The 22740-nt window shown below is 45.0% G+C and overlaps 1 protein-coding gene across 1 annotated transcript; it reads left to right on the top strand.

Moving 5' to 3' along the window:
• Positions 1 to 636: 636 nt before the first annotated feature.
• HSF4 (heat shock transcription factor 4) lies at positions 637 to 22063 on the top strand (the record flags this gene model as incomplete). Its single annotated transcript, XM_080352238.1, has 13 exons — positions 637 to 759; positions 4320 to 4428; positions 5566 to 5693; positions 7043 to 7167; positions 9508 to 9583; positions 11014 to 11078; positions 12545 to 12644; positions 13380 to 13504; positions 15354 to 15578; positions 17499 to 17604; positions 19002 to 19067; positions 20564 to 20651; positions 21867 to 22063. The coding sequence occupies 13 exons, from the start codon at positions 637 to 639 to the stop codon at positions 22061 to 22063; spliced, it is 1533 nt and encodes a 510-aa protein (XP_080208364.1).
• Between the last annotated feature and the right edge of the window lie 677 nt (positions 22064 to 22740).

Genomic DNA, 22740 nt, shown 5'->3' with positions numbered 1-22740 from the left:
AATAATAATAATAATAAAGCATATTGTAATCTAGACTCTATGTGTAGCTGTTTTCATCACCTTCTCTTCTTACCTAAGAGCCCAATCATTTCTCTTGACAAATAACATGGGATCTGTAGCCAAAGCAACTTAAAATTTGGACTTTTCAAAATCTTGTCAAAGATGTGCAGCCCTGAGGGCTGGCCGAACCTTGTTCATCTGCACCAGCCAATGTTTAGGACAAGAAAATTCAAAAATAACAGTTCGGGTGCCTTCGCAAACCTGGCATTGCTGCACCTGGGTGTCCCACAGGCGCTGGGCAGGCGGGTTCACTGCGGTGACGTGCAAACCTCCCAGCCTAAGGTGCACAGCACGTGTTCCCTTTGCATGACGCTGCGCATTTATTCACAGCTCTGCGAGATCGGCTGCGGTGCATTTTCATTCTGTGTATTGTTCTCCGGGGCTGGTGATGCGATCGCATTGTGCTGAGTTTTGAAGAGTGCGAGCAGCACTGCTGATGTGACTCCCTGGGAACCTACTTTTCCACTGGCCCCGGGATAAAATTGGGTGATTCATTCTGTGCGGGATGCAGGCGCGTGCAGGGAGGCAGGCACGCCGAGAGTGATGGGGTTAGAGAAGCTGGGACACTGAAAAACCATGCAGGATTCCCCCAGCTCTCTGGTGATGGATGGGTACTCCAGCAATGTGCCAGCCTTCCTAACCAAACTCTGGACGCTGGTGGAAGATCCTGAAACGAACCATCTCATCTGCTGGAGCACTGTGAGTACAGCAAATATCGGGTGTCACCGACTGCCTGGGACCAGGAGAAACCGAGGTGCGAGGCCCAAGTGATAAAACAGCTTTGCACTTTGCTTTGCAAGTGCTGGCCAGCTGACTGGGAGAGTGAGAGGACTGGTAGTTCACTAGGAGGTCTTTGGGATATACTTTACATTATTTACTTGCAATGTTGTGGCTTTTCTGTTTCAAAGATACAACTGGTTTGGGAATATTTTAATAATAGTATTTACACATTTCACTTGAAGCATCCTAGAGGATGTCTAATATTGGCTCTTCTAACAATCCAGACTAAGAGAGAGAAGTTTTTCATGTTGCTTCAGTCTGCAGTTTCCTAAAATTTTCTAGAAAAGGTGCAAAACCCTTAAATTCCACTGCTGTTTGTATGATTTCACATGTGTTTCTCAGCAGCCTTTCACAAATGCCTTGGGAGAAGTCAGTAGCTACACAGCATTCAGATCTCAGGCTGAAATCTATAGTTTGAACAGATCTCAGACTGGTGCCCTAAATCACTCCCTATTTTTGAAAAGTTTTACTTGATGTTTCAACTAATCTGTGTGATGATCACGGTGATGTGTGTCTGTATTGTCTGTACAGCTTCATAGGGATAGATTGCTTTGCTTTGGCTTCATATTTGTCACTGAGGTGTTAATATACTGAGTGCAATCAGAGAATTAAAATGTCTCCCTTGTACAACATTTTGATACCATGCTGTGCTTTTGACCTGATTAATACGCCCGGCAAATGTGATTCGTCTTCAGCAGGGAGCTACCAGGTGAGTTGTGTGCGTAAACTTGTTCTCCAAAATCCAGAATCGATAACAAAAGCAAGTTTAAGAAAAAAAAAAAAAAGCCTAAAGTAGTCTTTCTGTCATATGTTTGTGTCCAGTAGAGTTTTCATTCCAAACCTGAGACGAGGTTTGAGCTGCGTTGTTATCCAAGGCAATGGTTGCTTTCAGATGTTGGTAGTACATGGCCATAACTTTGAGAACTACCAAGTTTCAGTATCCTGTATTTTAAATAAGGACTTTCAAACTAGGAGGGACTTTTTAATAGGTATAAATAGTCCCCTCTCTGTTACACTTCTAACATTGTTATTTTTGACTGACCACCACCACTATGCTCTGCTTTCCTGCAACCTAACGTAGGCTACAGCTACATTCATGTGAGGTTTAGGTAAGGCTTTTAGATGTCTTAAGTTTCCCATGTTGCATGTTCCCATGTTCTTCCTCTTCTATCTATCAGGGTTGTTCGAGCTGAGAAATTGTCTGCATACCTAAGATTTCTGAACATAATCGGAACTCTTAGAAAACAGGACCTATAAGGACCTATGAATTCTTTCTTAGCATGAAGCAGAAGAGATGGAGAGGAAATGTGGTAATAGTTTATATATGTGCCTTGAATTGCACCAGAGGAGGTTTAGATTGGATGTTAGGAAAAATTTCTTTATAGAAAAGGCTGTCAGGCATTGTAACAGGCTGCCCAGGAAAGTGATTTAATCACCATCCCTGAAGGTGTTTGGAAGATGCATAGTTGAGGTTCTTAAGGACATGGTTTAGTGACGGTGTTGGGTTAACAGTTGGACTCAACGATCTTGAGGGTCTGTTCCGACCAAAGTGATTCTGTGAGATGATATAATGGAGGCTATGCTAAGGTGGAAATGAGAGGTTTGCCATCTGTGTTCATGGTAGATTGGACAAGAAGTAATTAAATGAATTTTTGAAATGGAAGATGCAGTTAGGAAGATCTCCTAGCAAATTCCTGGAGTAGCTTGCCTGGGCTGGGCACAGAATGTCTGCTGTCTTTGGTCTGTCAAAAACAGTTCAGAAAAGCATCTGACAACGCTGATATGCTGCAGAAGTGGTTTTGCCTTGGGCAGAGAAGTGTCTCGCAGCTTGTGCTCCCACGATATACGAGAAGCAAGGCACAGCTGCTGCCTGGGAACAAGCTGGCACATGCATGGTTCCTTGGTGTACACAGTAACTCTGAAGTCTCTTGTGTCTGTAGGGACACTTTAGGGTGCACAAGTTTCTAAGAACACTGCAGCTCTGAATTCAAAGGAATGACCTCTAAAGAGAGGCCGTAAGGAGATTCTCAGGTACACAAAACCCTTGTGTTTCTCATTGTACATCAGCCTGCCCAGCCTGGAGCACACAGCTGTATCCCAGAGAGAGCGAGTGGGCAGAAGCACAAGGGAAACAGGATAAACCAGCTCTGTCCCCAGGGCAGCCTTTGCAGTATTAGGAAACGCTGGTCCCTGCTGTCAGGTCTGCAAGCTCAGTCTGTGAGCATAATTCCAGCAAACGGGTTATTAGTGAACCTGTTTAAGGGCTTCATCAGCCTGTGCTCCTGCTGCATGGGGCTAAGAACGGTAGGAAAAACCCTGGTGATGGTCAAAGTGCACTGTCAAGGCAAAAGTCATGTTCAGTGTTTGCAGCAGTGAACAAGTTTACAAAAATGCCATGTGTACCTCAAACACCTTGTCTGAAATCGTGATTCTTCATTCCTCCAAATGTGCTGTCACCCCCATCCAGAGCAGAGAGAGGATTTAAGGTGGTCCCCCAGTCCCCATATCCTGCAGACACTGAGGCTATTGAGGTTGGGGATTCAGAAAATATTGTTCCTCAGTGTTGATTACAGATGAAAACCAATTGACAATTCTTCTGTCTCTTAAAAAGGTTGCATGAATTGCTGTTTGCAAAATGTTTCAAGGCAGCATCAGTGCATTGTGTCTCACAGGACCGCTCTGTACCAGCTCAACTGCCAGCAGGTATTGTAGAAGGCCAGGCAGGGACAGCATGGCCCTGCAGTGCGTCTGTCTCTGCCAGCCATCCCCAGCAGTTTGCGTTGCTTTGCAACCACAAATCCTGGCAATGCAACCCCACAAACTGTTATTTTATCTGCTTAACATGCATGTTACTATCTTGGACTGTAAAGCATGGCTGTTAACATTTTGCAGGTTGCCTTTGTGGCTGTGTACTTCACAAAAATAATCAAGAGAAGGTACATAGAGCTTCTGGATCAGTGTGGTGTCTTCAGAGATTATTTGCTTTCTTGTCTTGCTGTGTTTCTTGTGCTGTACCTCCAGACAGCACTCTCTCTGGGACTGCTGTGCTCTGGAGCAGATGGGTTGGTATTAGACCTATGCAAGCATATCAGGAGGTTATAATGGCAATTCCCACTTTCTGAAACTTTCTTCAGACACCAGTGTCTTTTTTTGAGGTCCATGCAAGTGGGGATGATCACAGGCTACCAGCTATTTTGATGCAAACGTCTGCAGTTTCTTTCTCACATCTAAGGCTCTCAACTAAGCAATGGCAAAGCTCAGTAGAAAAAGTTCAGAATTGTAGTCACAGGGGACTGTCCAAGAACGGAAAGGAGCACATCCATCATTGAAGGCTGTTGTCACTCTTTCAGTTTCAAGGTGACAATTCAGAGAGCATGACTTCTCTCACTGTAGGACTCAAAGGAATCACCTCCTCCTGGGCCCCTCTCGTGGTCATGGATGCTCCTCTGACTTCACCTCTGTCCATGTCTCCTTTGCAGAATGGCACCAGCTTCCATGTGTTTGACCAAGGACGCTTTGCCAAAGAGGTGCTGCCCAAGTACTTCAAACACAACAACATGGCCAGTTTTGTCCGGCAGCTGAACATGTGTAAGTTCAACCTCCAGCACTGAGGCCATGGGGGTCCTACAGACACGGGGGGAGCGACAGAACATGTGGGTGGGACAGGAGGCATGGAAGAGAACTGCGGATAGAAAAGCTGAGATCTCACATATCTGTGTTATTGTGGCATTACTGATTTTGCCAAAGAGTATGTGCCTCTGACATCCCAGGGGAGTGATATACCTGCATTGATCTTAGAATCCAGCATGACATTTCTGTGAGATTACATTGCAAGATGTGAGATAAATTTCAGCTACCAGGTATTCTGCTTCTCTTACATCAATTTGATGACTTATTATTATTTCTTGTCCATTTTATTCTATATGGAGCTCATTCCAGCAGCCTGATACTGTGACACCACCCTCAGAAACAGCTGCTTTTGAGGGTGGCATGCCCAGAGCTTATCCACCTCACCAGCCCTACCACTGAACTCATGGACAGTACTTCTCCCTGCAAACCTTGCCTTGATTTTCAGACATTTTCACCTCCTCATGGATGTTTAGGTGTAGTTTTTAGCCACATCTAGACACAACTGTATTAAATATGGTTCTTTTCTGGTAGTCTCTGGAAGTTTTTAATGACCAATTCACAAAGTTCCTCAGTAAAGTTTTAACTTTGCTATTTAACCATGCAGTATCACTATTGTAAATTTTAGGCCAGTCTTTAGATACCATTTAGGAACCTTTCTTGGACTTCAGAGAAGTACTCAAAGTAGATTTGCAAATGTGCATGTGACCTGTTTATTTTTTTCCAAAAGTGGTACCTGATGCTGGTTTGTGCCTTTGAAAAACCTTCCCCTGAATCCCTTTGGCTTGCAAATCACACAAGAGATTTCTCAAGAGCAGATGTTTCAGCTCCTTGCAGACAGACTGACATGCCCAAGGGACTGATGGCGGGGCTTTCATGTTGTGGGCCAGTGGGATGCAGATGGCTCTCCCTTGTGCTGGATTTCGTGTAGATATGGCCTAAAAATATGCCCAGCCATGGGGAGGGGATATGTCTGTGCCTTGAGCACTGGAGCGACTCAAAAGGTGGGGGGAGTGAACAGAAATGTCTTCAAAAGTGATGGGGGTGGGAGGCAAGGAGTTAGGCTGTCAGCCCTTCACCCGTGCCCTCTTCACGCAGATGGCTTCAGGAAGGTGGTGAACATCGAGCAGGGGGGCTTGGTCAAGCCCGAGCGGGACGACACTGAGTTCCAGCACCTCTGCTTTCTGCAGGGCCACGAGCACCTCCTGGAGCACATCAAGAGGAAGGTGAGGGGGGCAGGGGGGCACACATCGGCCAGGTCCCCCCGGGCGGGAAGGCTGAGGCGCAGCAGCCTCTGTTCCAGAAGGTTCCACACTACCGGTGTGGAGAGGCTGTGTGGTGCTTTTTCAAAACGTCACTCCACAATATGTCCCACAATTGAACAAATGGTCTGTGTGGAGATGTGGCTCCCTTGGTTTCCTTTAAGCCTGCTTTCTCTTTATTTAATTTGTTTCTCCCTGGCCTTCTGCCAGCAGAGGAGCCGTGGACACTTGTTCCCTGTCCCTCAGACATCTGGAGCGGGAAATGCCTCATCTCCTCCTGAGCAGGAGCCTTGTTGCTGTGGCTCTCTGCCCTGTGCCTTCCTAACCCTCCCATATCTCTTTTTAGGGGAAGATTGTCCAGAACAACACCCTGTGGTGATTGTGAGGGTTTCTACCACAGTTTCTACCTCTTTTGATCACCCCCAAAATGCTTGTTTGCTTTCAGATCACGGGCCGCTGTGCTATACACTGCTCAGCATAACTCCAAGGTCGCTCTCTGGTCTGGTTTCTGTCCTCTCCGTATAAATGTGTGGTTGGAGGGGATGGTCCTCGGTGTGCAGGGCTTGGCTTTCATCAGTTTTGTCTGTGTTTTTTTCGCTCTGTTGCTCAGTGTCATGAGACCTTCACGTAGTGCTGCATGGCTGGGCTGGCTTTGCACCGCTCTGCTTTTGAATCCTTACCTGCTTTTCTAGATAAGTACAGCATAACTCCTACTGGGTCTCCCAACAGTCATCTCTTATTAGAGAAGAGGTAACCTATTCCTGCCCTCTCATTTCTGCCTTTTAAGCTGTTATTGATGCCCAAAAAGGGCTGTTCTCTTACTGAATTAGCATGGCAAATTCAGAAAAGGGACTTCAGTGAAAGTCTTCTGAAAATCCAGGTATAATATATCAATTTGAAGCACTACCTCAGGCTCATCCCTGAAAAGCACAAGGCTGGAATTGGTCTCTTTGTAGTTAAAATAGAAAGCTTGTATCAAACAAGTTAGTTCCATTTCCCCAGGTACTCCAAATAACTTTTTTTTCCCCCGAGCTGATTTGAAATAAGCCCCACTCTGGCAGAGAATGTTCTGCTGCCAGCAGACCCTCTGTATGAAAGGATTTGTCCTGCTCTTTGCTCTACTTTATCCCTTTGGCCTTTGCAATAATACCCTAAGGATATTTCAGACTCTTGTACTACACATCTCTTGTCTAGCATTTCAGCACATCAGAGCCCAGCTGGTGGAATTCCTGCTCCTGAACCACAGCAATGACACTGTCTGTCCATGGCCCTTCTTGCTTCAGCAAAATACACCTTTGATTTTTCCTCCTCAGGTGTCAGTGGTGAAAAGTGAGGAGACCAAGATGCGCCAGGAGGACCTCAGCAGGTTGCTATACGAGGTACAGATACTGAGAAGTCAGCAGGAGAACATGGAGTGTCAAGTGCAGGACATGAAGCAGTGAGTTGAATTCTACTCAGGCTGCTTCTTACGGACGTTTGCTTCTTGAGAGCTGTTGATCTTGGGGGAATGCTTGAAAGAAGGAGTGTTACACACCTTCCTTCCAGGGAGCACGTGCTGAGCCAGGGACTTATCATGGGGACTAGATCTGTTGAGACAATAACATGTAAGATTTCTATGCAGACGTGACGATCTACAAAATAAAAATTAGTGCTCAGCCTCTCTGTCTTCTGTGAAAGGGAGACATATTATCTTAACCTACAGGGTGTTTCACAAAGATGGACCCAATTTCAAAGCTATAGTGATTTCAAATTGGGTCCATCTTTTTGAAACACTCTGTATGTTTTCCATTTACAGATGAGGAAAGCACAGCGGAGGTTGTGCAAGAAATAGCTGTTTAACCTGGGAACTTAACTCAAATAACTGTATTCCCTCCAGATAGAAATGATGGTAAAGACATAAATCTCATACCTAGAGGAGTCCATGGCAGAAATGTGGTGTGCCCACTACAACTATTAAAAAAAAAAGATTGGCCTAAAGTCTATAAGAACGCAAGAACTGCTGTAGTGTTTAGGCCATCTCTCTGAAGACTGGGTCTTCTGATGTGGCCAAAATTGTTGTATAAGAGCAAAACAAGCATTTGCAATGTTCTTGCATGTGGCTGCCTGACCTCCAGCTGTCTGAGACCCTGGGATTTTCTGAGTCAGACATGGTCACTGGGAAATTAATAAATGAGTACGGCTTTATTAATCATGTACTTGGAGAGGTTTCTATTTGCCTCCAGAATTGTAATCCTCATAGAGAACTTATATTTTTCAAGTGCTTTTTAAGCAATAAGACCTAAAACCTTCTTTTATAATGAAAGCTGATAGTCATACATCACTAGAGGACACTGGCATCCTGTGCCTTGAGAGAACAGCGGATACTGTGAAACTTTATTGCAACTCAGCCCCTTATGTGCAACAGATAAATGTTTTATCCTCCCTCAAATTTTAATGACTCCCACACTTAACATATGAATGAAATAATTACATCCAGGCACAGTTGCAATGAAAGAGTTTCTAGGCTTGTATCTTATTTAATTTTTAAGGAACTCTGGTATCGATGATTTGGCCTTGCATTTAGTTTGTTCTCCCTTTTTCTTTGCTTGCTCCCTCCACCCATTTCTCAAATGTCAAAATTGCGTTCAGCTGATGAAAATAGTACATTTTTTATAGACTAAGACAAATTAGAAATCCCAGGCTGAAACCACAATAAGAAATTTACACCGGAGAAGAACCCTTAGGACATAACTCCAGTGCCAGCTGCCAGACTAAGGAAAGCTGGTTTGCTGAAAATCCTGTTGGTACCAGTACAGAAAGTTCGCTGCAGAGATTCTTGTTGTACAAGTTGCTTTATCAGGGCAGCTACTCTGCCCTTCCAAGTCCTGGACCTTATCTTCCCTGATCTAGCATCAATCCACACTAGAAAGACTAAAAATCAAAAGAATTTATAAATTTCACCTGTATGATAGGTTTTGCTGGCCTGTCAGTTTTGGTACATCCATATATTCTTGAGATAAATTAACTGGCAAAAGCTTTTTCAGCGTGGACTTGGCTGGCATCCAGGTCTGGAGGCAGCACAGCAAATAAACTCTGCATCTCCCCATCCCAGCTGCTGGGGCTGGCTGCTCCAGGAAGCCTGTAACTCCCTGTGTGCTACATTTGCAGACAGAAAATAACTTCTGCAGTTGCAAGTTGGACACAGATCTGTGCTGGGTGAAATCAGTGCCTCCCTTTAATGAAATCATTACAGTCCTCCAAGGTCAAGGCATTCAGGTGCAGAAGCATCTCTTTAGCTTCTCCAGTCACTCCTAGACATGCCTTTGTACCACCGTATGCATGAGGTTTCAGCAGGCAGAGTTCACAGGATCTGTATCTGTAGGATCTCCTGGTCTCTATGGGCACTGGGGGCACTTGTGGAGGGGCTGGATTTTCTTCCTGCAGAAAGAACAGCCTCGGTGATCCAGATAATTCAAAGTCACAAATCAGGCCTTGCTGAATTTCTGAGTTTGGCCCAAAGGTGCCACTAAAATTAAACACACATGTCCTCTTGTTATCCTCCCCTATAAACTTTGGCTTCTATTTATTTGTTTCTTCTCCAAGCTTCGGTCTTTAGTTCTTTTGAAGTGAAGGAAAAACAAGGAAAGTAATAGTGTGACCTTGGTTAGGGCATCTGAAAAGTGCCAAGCACTGCAAAGCAAGACGGACTTTGCACAATTGGGTCTTTCGTGCATCATAGCAGCACCATGGGCTGTTGGGATGTTTCTGTGCTCACAGAAAGTTTCTGTTTCACTTTCAGGCAAAATGAAGTTCTTTGGCGAGAAGTAGTTTCTCTTCGGCAGAACCACTCGCAGCAACAGAAAGTGATCAACAAGGTAGTGGTCATACAGACTCCAAATTCACTTGTACTGCATGGTGTGTGTTCTCCTCTGACTTTTTTTTTTCTTGTCCCATAGTCTTCTCCACACTCTGATATCGCAGTACATTTATTTTCCCTGTCTTTCAAATTGTGTGATGTTCTTACGTGTCCTACGGAAAGTGGTCATTAACAAAGCAGAGATTATGCCCTTGAGCAAAAGATTTTAATTTCTCCATCAGTCCTCTCTATGACATTAGAAACCACTTTTCTGCCAAAGTTCTGAGAAAGAGAGTACAACTCTCACTAACTTTCCTGTATTGTCTGTGTTATGTTTGTACTGATGCCTTTGGGCTTCCCAAATCTTTCCTCTTTCCCTCGTACAAGAGAGGAGCCTTCCCCATGTGCCATCATGCCAGTTGCAGGCAGCAGAATTGGTGAGTCATTCCCTCAGTGGGGACCTACAGTGACTCTTACATTTTCTGGTGCTACTGGTATAGTTGAAGAGTTACTGTACAAACTTCTACAGCTGAAGGAGCACTGCAAAGCCATCGTCCTTAAAATCTAGCATGAACCATGCTAGAAAAGGCCTCTCCAGTGATTCCCAGATGGTGCTGATGTGACTGAGCATGTCACATTTCCCACTCCCCCTGAGAGCCACGTTCTGACACACACGTGGCATCACAGGGTCACGGGACTGGATGGAAACGCATGAGGCTTCAAACCTTCATCCAGCTTTGAGGCTGGACCAGCCACACCACTCATTGTAGAAGCATTTATGCAACTCTATTTTGTTACACTGAGCTATGAGTAAGAGACAGCTGTGATATATAATAATAATAATGGTCTCTTTGTCTGGAGGTCAAAACAGAGCATTAGGCTCAAGCTGACCTGGGAGTATGTTGCTAAGTGATTCCTCTCCAAAGGCACCCTGTATTGTTTTTAGTGTTCTGGTGTATCAACATAGAATTGCACTGGGCTGAAAAACTCAACTGAAAGTGCTAAGGCCTCCATCCAGAGTCACCCCTATAGGAGGTTGCATCTTTCACTTGCAAAGCCTTTATCAGACTTTATAAAGCCTGTCTAACTCCAGGCCTGGGAATGTTTGCCTGTGCACTTCACAGACAGACTCCCAAGTCTAGTACGGCTAGCTGGAGTTTAGCATGCACAGAGGTGGAGAGAGAAAACGCTGACCGCCCAGCAGCCCTTGCACAAAGCAGGCACCTGGCTGTGTTTCTTGAAAGCCAGGCAGGTCGTTTGAATTCTTGGAAAGCTAAATTCTGTTTCAGGCTTCGATGCCTCATGCACTTTGGCTCCTGTATTTCATGGCTGCTCCCAGCTTTGGGGTGGCGCTGGGAGGGAGGAATGCGTGAGATAAGAACGGCTGTGAGTGCAGGGAGTGCTGAATCACTCTGCTGATTAACACCGGATTTTGATCTCTCCTGACAGCTGATTCAGTTTCTGTTTGGCCAGCTCCAATCCAGCCCCAGCAGCACTGGGATAAAGAGGAAGCTGTAAGTACCCTTGTGTGGTGCACACATGCTCACGGGTGCATAATGCTGCCCCCTCACTAAAAGCACAAGCTCAGCTTGCCCAGGCAGGCGGTCACCGGACCAGGGCACCATGGTGATGGGAAATGAATGGCCTGAACTGCCGAGTCAGACCTGCTGACATGCCCCATTCAGTGGTCTTTAGAGAAGCACCGTGTCAGCTCGTGACCTTTATTTGGGGAACACAGGGAGTGATGGGAGATGGGAACACTAACGCGTGGGAGGGTAAAGGGCAGAACCCCACTGCTGGTCCTACAGGTTCCAGTTTTGCTCTCTGTCATCAGCGGGAGCAGGGCTGAGCCCAGACAGCCCGCAGGCACCTTTAGTTTGACCCACAGACACTGAATGAGGCGTGTGTCCGACACTGGTTCAGTGGCATGTAACCTGCAGGCTTTACAGAGAGAAAGGTGGACAAAGATTTTAGCTAAGGGCTATCTTTAGAGTCATAAATAAGTTCTTCAAGGAAAGTGAATAGAAGAGCTTGAATTAGGAAGCTTAGTGCCTCCCAGGAGAGCAGCCAAGTATTTATTGTTCTATGGTGCTTGTGATCTAAAGAGTGGAGAGGGGCTACTAAGAGGAATTTGCCTTTGTGGCTCAGGCTGAGGACATGGACCTGCTTCCACTTCCCACCTCTATTACCTGGTAGCCTTTCGCAACTCAGAAACTTCCCCATACCTCAGAGAAAGGAGATGGACTTCCCAAGAATGGCTGCTCAAGGAAGTTACTTTTCTTTGTCAGTGTCCTTGTTCATGGCTTCAATTTCTCTTGGCTTTAACCATTACTAAATACAAAGCACTCCTGCTATAGGACCCAGCACACAGACCTGCTTCTTGTTGGCAGTGGCCATCTGTAAAAGCCTGACAGTAATTTTTTAAAAAGCCTCTATGCAGTGAGTTTAGGCTTTGCTTTGTTTTGTCTCTCCCCCAGCTTCATTTCTTAGCTAGCAAATGGCATGGATTCCTTTTATGCAGTGCTGTGGATGGAGATATAGCTTTGCCAAAGAGGCACTGAGTGTGAGGGAGCTGATTCCCAGTATTGCACTAAGAATTTCAGACCAGCTACCTCCAGTTAAACAAGCTGAGGATCCAATTTAGAGCTTGAAACTACTAGCCATTAGAAGAAGATATGAATTGAATTTGTTCAATTCAAAATATGAATTGAATTTGTTATTTTACTTCCATCTTTCAAATAAGATATGGAAAACCCAGACTGTCCCCTGTCTATATGGCTAATGCCCTTTTTTAATGGTGACCTCCTCCAAAACAGTTGTTTCCTTTCCTTCTTCATAACACTGGACAAGACAGTACCTTACAGCTGAGGAAAAACAGAGCACCCAGGGGAAAAAACCCTTAGTTGAGAGACATTTATTATATGAGCAACCAGAAACCAGCGAGTATGTGCTGGGAAAACAAACCTGTTTCTCTTCACAGACCTCTGATGCTTGACAATGGCATCTCAGCTCCACAAGTGTCCAAGTTCAGCCGGCATTTGTCTACAGACCCCCTCCATGAACCCTATTTCATACAGTCGGTAGGTTTACACCAGCCTCTGAGCTTTGTGGAATTTCTTTGGCCAGGGTGGAAAACCGTTTGAAGCAATAATACCGATTACAGAATAAATGGTTTGCTGAGAGTTTAGCAATGAAGCAGATGATAGGCTTGCAAAGCCAAGTGACATCTCTTATTTCTTCAGCTCCCTTGTTTCAGGGAGGGGTGTTCATGTGGGAGGGAAGGGCAGACCCCACACCCCAAACTCTCCGTGGTGTTACGCCAGCCTGGCTCTACCCCAAGGGCAGAGAGGAAGAACTATGTTCTAGAAGCAGGTACTACGATCTTTCTGAGCAAAGCCAGATTTTTGCAGTCGCTGGGGGATCCTCACCCTAACCCACCAAAGCAGACACCAGGCACAGGACATGTCATGCAGTTAAAATGCTTGAGCTGGCATGAGAGACCTGTAGTCCCATGATGGGCTGTATTGGATCTTTCTCTTCAGAGGAAGCTAAACAGACTAGGCAAAATGTCAGGCATGGTAAAACTTTACAGTAGCTGACACTTCAGTCATGCTGCTTATTTTACACCTGCATATCTGTGTGGCTGGAGGAAAGACCAGAGGAAATTATAATGTTGTATAGTAGGTATAGTATGGTTTCCATACAAGGAGGACTCAAGGGCACAGTGAGTAAACTCTTAACTGTCTCAGACAGGGCCTTGGACTTGTTCTGGTCCTCAGAAGGATAAATCTACATGATTTTTGCTTTCCTCTTAGCCATCAGCAGAACCTGCCTCTTGCTTAAACAGCCCTGCAATTGCTGGCGGACCCATCATATCTGATGTTACTGAAGCATCACCATCGAACATAATAAATATGCAATCCCCTCCTGAAAATGACAGGTAAACATGTTTTTGATTAAAAAACAGAGAGTTGGGTGTGGACACATGTAACTTCAAAAGAGTTTTTTTCCAGCTGTAATTCTACCAAAATTTCTGTCTGATTTGCAAATCTCTATAGAGATAGTGGGCTGGAATATTGTTTTCCAGTTTGTGGTGTGGGTCAGATTTACAGAATTAGGGAGGAATAGTAACAGCATAACTTTCAAAACAAAGTCACAATGTTCATGCCGAGAACTTCCACTCACCTCTTTGAGAAGTATCCCGTATTTCTTTATATTTTGTTCTCAAGACAGCAGCTGCCTCAGCCTTTATCAAATAATGAGATACTAACACTTGGGTTTGTTGAGAGAGAAAGGAAGTTTCCTTTTGGTTTTGACAAAGAAGAAACAGAATCAAACTGTACATCTTTCTGCTCATGAGAACAGAAAGGTTGCATCACAACAACTTCCGATGTTTGACAACTTTTCTGTGAAAAGATCCCAGCAACTTAAGAGCTGAATGCAGAGGTATTTCAGTGCTTATCTCTTCCTGCCACAGACAGGCAGTGTGTTTAGGGCCAGCAGCAGAATAGCTACAAATATGTCAGTGGAAAGTAAGTAGACAGATGAATCATGGAAACAGTTTCTCATGCATAGAAGCAAGGCAATTATACTCTAGCCATTGCCTGTAAATCTGCATCATCATTGAAACCATCGCTATAAAATTAGCTAGAAACATGTAAAGAGCTCCAGATTAAAAAAACAAACAAAAAGAAACCCAAAACCAAACAAACAAAACCACCACAACAACAAAAACTAGAAGCCATTTCTAAAGCAGAAAAATTTTAACAATAACCTTCAAGTTGTTTATTTCTACTAATTACTGAGTGCCCTCTGGTGGCCTCTAATCTATGCTGGGTGTGGGAGCCAGCCACAGCCCCAATGAGTTCAGGAGTGTGATGTTTCCTAATTCAACGTGAGCTTCTGGTGAGAGTTTAGAATTCAAGAATGAGAAGATGATCTGAAAGGAATGCCGAGGAAGGCTTTGTCGTGTCACATACCATCTAGTATGTGTGACACGCTCGTGTGTTGTCTTGCATCAAAGCTAGTCTGTAAGTGTTGGGGGATAATATTCTTTCAGTATGTGTTTCCATGCCCTATTGATCTATGTGCCTTTGTCACTTTGGCTCCAGTTGTGCAGTTTCACTGAGAGCAGCAAAGTCTCCTCTAATTCTACACAGTAGATTTTCACATACAAAATGCTGCTGTTCAAAACTTCATACGTCTGTCTAGGAATAATGTGAAGTGTCTCTCGCAATGGAAAAAGGCAAATGGCTGCTTCCAAATGAGTAAAACATCTGACTGGGATTGTCAGATCTTGGTAGCTTCTGTTCCAAATCCTGTGGGGCCACAAGATCCTGACCTGTGTCACTGGGATCTCTAGAGTGCTTGCTGGTCCAATACTAACTCCAGCATGGGAAGGTCTTACTGACCCTGATCCCCTTCCTGTGTCTAGGGTGGAGATTTTTTCAAGAGAACCTCTCTAGATTAGTGACCCTTTAACCTGCCTCAAGCCTGAATGATCAAGACATGGAAGTGTATTTTCCATATTTACAAATCAGTCAAATTAGGCAAATTCATTATGGCTGTCACTGATGAAATGACAGAAGATACTCCAGCTGAGCATGTTTCTGGAGATTGCTGAAAAGAAAACAAGGTTGCTGGTTTCTTTTGCCCATCTAGGGGAATGGAAAGACTCTGTGAGGCAGTTTGGAAGTGGAGGCAAACCCATGTGCTATTGCCCTTCCCAGCAGCACAGGGACTTTGTGGAGCAGATGTGTGTGTGGTGCTAACTCTTGTCTCCAATACAGAGAGAAGTGCCTCATGCTGATCAAGGAGGAGCCCGTCAGCCCTGGAGTGAAAGCCACCGCTGAGCCTGATGTCCCCCTGCCAGGCTGCCGGGCTTGCTCTGAGCCCCCTGTGCTGCCAGTGGCCATGGTTCAGTCGGTTTTGGAGGGCAAAGGGAGCTGTGGTGCAACCTCACCAGGGACCTCACAACCACCTGAGAGAAGAGGCAGAAGGGCACTGCTGGACAGGTGAGGGGAGTGAGGGAGAACTGTGGCCATGCATGTTTCGTGGTCCTCTCTTCCTATTAGCAATTTTAAGTCACTTAATGCAGCCCAGTGAGCTCCATCCTGCACCTGTGGCACCTGCTTAGAGGACCCTTGAAGCCCAGGGGACAGTTCACAGTTGTAGAGGGTCTGTGGATGACTTGCTTGAAGGATCCAACAGAGGAAAACCTGACAGACCATGTGCATCAGAGTCATAGGAATGGGAAGAGGCTTTCTGCAGCGAGAGGGATTTGCCTAAGGTCCAAGTGAAAGCTGGAGCCTAGACCAGCATCCATGACTGCAGACTTTCAGGCCACCAGATTGCGTTGGACCTCCAGTAGCTTGTGTGCCCTCCGTTGTTTGTTTTGTTGAGTCTTCAGTTACATAATCATGAGGAAATATTTGTCAGTGGTGCCTCTCTGCAGTGAATTAAGGTGTCACTTGTGTGCTAACATGCAGATGGTGTGAAAGTGACAGTCTATCATCATTGTAACCTCCACTCTATAGTAGGGCATGTATTTGAGAAGACACCAAAGCACTTATCAGGCCCAGGCTTGCTGTGAAGTCAAATAGACTTTTCTCTTTAGTCTGTTCTCCCTCTGCAGCTCCTCCTACCACCTTTCCAAGATGACTTTCCTGAGTCAGAGCTAGATCTGTCTTCAGAGGGCAGCCAGGCACTGTGGCACCATCATGTGGGCCACATTCTGGAGAGGTACTGGGGAACTGATGCTGCAAGAGATCTCAGCTTCCCCATCTCTGACTAAGAGCGAAACCCCACAAAAAGTAGCTGCCTTGCTGTGCTTCTCTCCTTGAACTGGAGTGGCTCAGTAAAATGCTAGGCAGTCCAAAGCAAGGCTTTATAAAAGGCTATAAAATCATACCTTAAAATCATGAAATTACAAGTGGGGTCACTCAGAGGGATGGAGAGTTGCGAGCTTGTGTTCAAGTCTGTTACAAATGGATGGAGGTGTCATCATGCTGAAGCCAGAGCATGCAAGTAGCCTGCCTATGACAGTCACCCCGAGAATGGTGTCCTCTTGTGAGGGGGATTAGCACAGTGTCGTTAGGCACAGGCACGGGACGAGCTGGATGAGCAGCCTTTGGAGCTGTGAGGCTGAAATCCCACCAGCACCAGCACCAGCGTCACGGGTGAGTGTACAGCAGGCTCCACCAGCAGCAGGAAAGCAAAGTTAACTGCACAATTTGTTCTTCATGGTAACAGCAGCAATGTGAGGAGGACTCACGGTAAAGACCTCACACTCAGCAGAGTTATCGGTTCTCTTTCCCCTTGGGTCTTTACAGAGAACCAAATTCCTCCTTCTGAAACCTACTGGCTACTTTAAAGCATTTTATTAGAAGAAAAAACATTCGATTTTAAAGACTCCGGATTTGAAGAGAATTTTTAATAGCTTTTGGGGAGGTTAAACCCAGCAGGGCCTCACTTCTGCTCCTTTATCTCAATTTCTCTGGTAAATGGTACAAGTCACTCCGTTAAAAAACTTTAATTAATAGTAATTCAGCCATCTTGGACCCACAAGGATAGGGATGCAGCCTTTTCTGGACACCAAGTGCCTCTCTAGAGGGATCTCCTCTAAGAAAAGCTTTAATTTTCCCGGTATTGAGGAGATGCGCATAGACTGTCCATCCCCAAACCACATGCATCACTCAGGAGAGGAGCAGTCTCACTCCTTTTACCATCAGCCCAGTCCCCTCTGCATTCTGCTGGGTTGTATTTCGGGGATCAGTCCAAATGAAATGGCATGAACTCAGGCTGACAGGGGGCTCTTGGTTGTCAAAATGAGATTTAGAGCATAAACCTCACATTGGAAGGCTGCTCGGTCCTACTTTCTCTATATATTTATGCAAGGCTTACTGGTGGCAATATTTCTGCTTGTGTTTCCTCAGAACAGATATTTCAGACCCATTGGAGGGCAGCGACTGGAGCGTGGAAGGGCTGCAGCTCCTGCTGAGGAGCCAGCAGTATGGCCTGGAGCCCACCAGCCTCTTGGATGTGAGTGTCGGGGGTGGCGGAGGGGAACGGTTGTGTGGTACCCAGCGGGCTGTAAATCAGATAGACCACGCTCTGCATCTTCTGGTGTGACACTTTATCTGTCACACCCTGCAAACAGAGTCACAGCTCTGCTTTTGACCTGCTCATAGGACCTGGCAGGATTTCAGACTTTAAATGATGATTTTTTTATATATATTTCTTCTGAAAAATATACATCTTTGAGCTTCTAGGAGCACAAAACATGACACATTTGGTAAAGATAACATCATGAGACCTAGCACATTTGCATAAAATAGGTTTAATACAACTCTAGCTAGTTCTGTACTTACTTTGGGTGGATTAGTTTATTTTTTGTATATTTTGCATCTTAGATACTCCTAGATTGTATTTAGCTCTACAATCTGCCCCACTTCCTCATGTTCTGAGAAGTGTAGCTGATGCCAAAGTTTCTCTTTGCTGAGATATTTATCTGTCTGCAGTTCTCAGGTCACTTTTCTCTCAGAATGAGTGGTGGCTTTTTTCACTCTCTCCTCATACATATAGTTAGTATAGGAAAGGTTTTTGCCAATAATCAAATAACTGTATGTAGTGAAAGTAACCTGTATGTCAAAGATCTGCTCCCTTGAGAAGGTACTTCAGATACAGACACATGGTAAACTTACACGGATAAACAGGAACGAAAAAGGTTTTTTAAAAAAGAAAATCAATCTTATTCTCCTAAAGCGAGTTCCCAAGTGTCTGTGATTGATTTTGACTTTACGGAAAGCTTTTCTAATGGCCTGCTCTATCACTGGCTCCATTGGTTTCTGTTTCTTATTTCTCATTAGGAGGTGTTTTCGTGTACTGATGCACTTTTCTCTCTCTCTGTGCAACTGAACGTCACAAGAGTGAGAATGAAACATAAAACTGTGCCCCAGACCAACAGCTCCTTTTCCAAGATTGCTCAGACTTCTCAAGAAATTGCCACTGAGGCAATGATGCAGCAGCAATCTGCCCTCTGCTACTGCATTTTGGAACACTTTTAAAATATCACATGAATCTGGAAGTGTCCTAGGACCGAAGAGCAGCAAAAAAAAGGGCTGGGCTTGCATGTGTGGTGACACAAAGAGCTGCCCCGGTTTACAACGTGGCACCAGGTGCCTGTGCTGTCCCTCCGCTGGCAGGCAGCAAGGCTCCAAATCAGAACTCGTGTCCGCAACATCCCTGGATGTTCTGGCTCTGCTACACATCCACACACATGGGCCTTTGCCTGGAGCTTCGGGTAACATGTCCCAGCAGCCGAGGCACAGGCTGGTGTTGCCTTCTGTCATCCCTGCCAGCAGAGCCACCAGCTCCAGCAGACAGGCAGGGCAGGAGCTGAGGGTACCAGAGCCCTAATTGGATCTTTCTGCCAACAGGTCTTTAATCCTAATTTATCTTTGAGTGAGTGGAATTTGGCTGAAATGGAAGCCAGTCTGTCTCCGGTAAGAGATGTGTATTTCTGAGATATGGTGATGATGATGATGATGATATTATTATTATTATTATTATTATTATTATTATTATTATTATTATTATTATTATTATTTAATTGTGAAGCAGAGCTTGTGTTATTTTATAGCCAGAGGGGAGAGTGTGGTAAAGCACAGCAAGTACACATCTCCTGAGGGCAGGCTGGGAGTATTATCTTACACTCACGACTTGTCTCTCACGCTCAGGCAGAGCTTGTTTAGAGACATATTGATGTCCTGGAGTCTTTGATTGAAACTGGCCTGCCCAAACTTTTTCTTGATGTGAAAGCCACTTCTTACTAATGCCATAGATTCATAAAGTGTCTTTGTGCCAAAGCCCTTTACAAAATATGCCTTTATAAAGTACAGCCATCTCTGTACATTTCAGAAGCAGTAAAACCACATGCAATTAGAATAGAGGTTCATGCATGCCCATAGAGAAGAAACAAGGGGAAATCCAGTTTGGCAGTATTTGTTTGGAACTGACATTGACACAGACATTTCTGAAGTGCATATGGTGATGTAATAAACAGTGAAAGAAGTGTGGGTTTCATGGCAGGGTTTTTTGCCTGCTTGATGGAGGCTGGATTTTCTGAGCCCTCACTGCCAGCCAGGGCAGGATAAAGACTTGGATGGTTCTGCCGTCTCTACAGACATGCAAGCAAAGTATAATTTATTCTAATGAGGTGCAAGAGGTCTGTAAGCCTTCTTCATAATATCGCTCTCTCTTTTAGTTTTTGATTTAATAAGTTTGAATTTACTAGGTAACTCCACTTCCTGAGTATTAGGAAGGAGAGTCTCTGAAGAGACCGATAATATTAGCAAGTCTTGGAAGCAGGGAGTGGTCTCTTTTTAAAAGGATTACATGAGAGAAAAGGCAGAGAGGGAGGCTGCAATGTTCAATAGCTCAGTCCTTGAGGCCACTGAATTTCCCAGCAACTGGTGAAGCCTATCGGTAGTCTTGCTCATCCTACAGAAAATCATGAGCATAGAGAAGCCTGGAAGTAATACCTGCAGCAACTCCACACCTAAAAGCACTGTGCAAGCAAAAGCTACTTTTATTTTAAAGACAGTCATAGGTAAATGGAAAGAAAATTCCTTTCGGCTTTGTTGCTGGCTGAGGACAACGGGTTTGCTCTGTCTGACAGCTGGGCAGGGACAACCACAGTGACACCAGCGTGATCTCCTCATGTGACATGAGCTTCACACCACATTAGCCAGGACTGATAGGGGATTAAATCTCCCTTAGCCCTCTGCTTCAGGCATATCTGCCCCTGAACACACACTTCTGGTTGTTTTACCAAAGTACAGGCGAGGCTGGGAGGAGAGTTGGGCAGGGAGGACAGCTCGCGTTTCTGGTGGATGTTGTGCAGTGTTGATGAAGCACTGCTTTTCAGAAACGGCCTAGTTCTAACAAGCTCCCCTGTCTTTGTATAATTGTACATTGTAGTTTATATTTTTGCATCAAGATGCAGCGACTCACAGTGGATCTGGAGAAGAATGCAACTGAGCTGTCCCCTAAAGCGTTCAACCCACCGCTTAACAACGCCTGCCCAGGTAGGAGCACCAGCAGCTCTTGCAGACTTAGGAACAGGGGTGGAATTAGGGTGTTAAACATGTCAGCAGCTAGATGCAACGTCCAGCACTGACCATGTGCCACTTTGAAGGAGCAAAACACGTTTGTTATTTTACCTTCATGATTGTCAGTCAACAGTGTTTCCACAATGACTGCTAAGCTAGTTACTGAGCAGTGGGAAATGCATGGGCGATAAACTGAGGTTTAAATGTAGTTGAACTGCCTCTGTTCCTGCTTGTGTCCACATCGTATCTATCAGTGTGTCCACTGTTTTATCTGCCTGTTCATCGTCACCTAAGAGCAACATGGTGATCTAGGTGAAACGGGTGGTAATAGCTGTCAGGGTCCTGTTTCCCCTGGCCCTTGCTGCAGAGGTGAGTGGGTAGCTGCCAGCAGCCAGAGACAAAGGTTGTGTCTCAGTTTCTCCAGACCCCAATGGAGCTGTCCATCTGATATTCTCCCCCTCACTCACTCTGATAAGTGTGTCATTTACCTTACATATGAATCTAGAAGTGTTTTCCTGGTCTTGGAATAGTGACATATTATTATTTTCACATGTATTCAGCTGGGCTAGACCTGAAAGAGAAGCTTTTGTGAGCCTTAGTTTGGTGCTGTAGCCACCTCACCGCACCTCAGACTTTTGATATATTATGTCTAGTTCAAGGACTTCCAGTCTCCACCTTAAGCTCAGCGTCTTGCATGAGCACCCAAGGTTTTTAAAAGCCCAGCTATGCTGGAGAGAATTATTCAGCAGGTTGGGGCTGAGTTGCATAAGAGAATCATCCCCTGTTTGCAAAACCTTTCTGGTCCGTGCAGAGGCGTGATGCTGGAATACTAGGACAATTGGCAGATGTCTTCTGCAAAGATTAGAAGAAACAGACAGTTCTTCAGTGGAGAAACTGCTCTTACCCACTTTTCCATGTCTCCAACCACTTGGTCATCCCTCTTTCCCTTGTGAGGCAGCCCCGCATTCAGGCAGAACCTGGCTTGGCAACCTGCAGAGATTCTCATTTATGTTAATGGGCTTTTGAGTGAGTCCAAGTTTGACTCAAGTGTTTCGAGCCATTTTCTGCCTGGAGTGACACCTCTCACCTCCTTTTGCAGTGGGAATTTGCCACTTTTCAGTTCTTCATATGTGAAGCCTTATAACTTGCCTTCCAGAAACTGAGATTTCTGTTGTCTGTTTGCATTCCTAGGGAAAGATGTCGTTCTTGAAAGTGCCCAGCAAATCCTCATTGATCGTCAGTCAATCTTTGGCAATGACCTCATCAGCCTGCCTGAAATTTCATCGCTTTATGTTCCATCTGAAAATATGGCTTCTTACCTCTCCTCTACGGGTGTCCCTGGGGATATCCCACTAAACCTGAGCTCTTCAACTGACAACAACCAGTGATTTAGCTTCCAAGAAACATCGTCTCCCTCCCACCCATCCAAGCATCCACAGGTTTGAATGTAAAGAAACAAAAGGGATTCAGAAACCCACAAGAGAGGGGTTTTTTCGTGCCCTTTCTTTTTTGCATAGATGGAAATGGTCAGTAGCTGTTGCATCACCCTCCCTGCCCCTGGATTTCTGTGTTTGCCCAAGATAATAATTTTAAAACAAAATTCTGCTTCTGGCACTTGGTCCTGTGGGGAGTGAGAACTTGGCAAGATATTTTTTTTTTAATGCTTTCAGAAATTTCAAGTCTTCTAGTGAAATTTAAGTAAAGAGTAGCTTGAAAGTGCATCAGGGACTTTATAAAATAAAGTCATCCTGACTAGTGTCTGCAATGGCATACTGTTGGATGTTATTGGAGCAACATAGATTAGCTAAGTTGCCTGACCCTTCTGGATGCTGTTTTTTAAATAGGAAAATACTCCTATATGCCAGTCCAATGCTCTAAAAATATTCTTTTATCCATTTTCTGGTTTTGATGGGTTGTTCTTGCACCTCCCCATATCCTCCTAGGGTGAGGAGGAAAATTAAGATCTCTCGGGGTGTGCAGAAAATCATTTTCTGAGTGACCACTCCAATAATATGTCTCTGGTTCCTACAGGAGCCACGTACCACCACAGACCCCCAAACATCCC

This window comes from Nesoenas mayeri (genome assembly GCF_963082525.1).
Source record: "Nesoenas mayeri genome assembly, chromosome: 12".
Taxonomy (NCBI): domain Eukaryota; kingdom Metazoa; phylum Chordata; class Aves; order Columbiformes; family Columbidae; genus Nesoenas; species Nesoenas mayeri.
The sequence above is the reverse complement of the archived record's forward strand: the minus strand, read 5'-3'. Positions and strand labels throughout refer to the sequence as shown.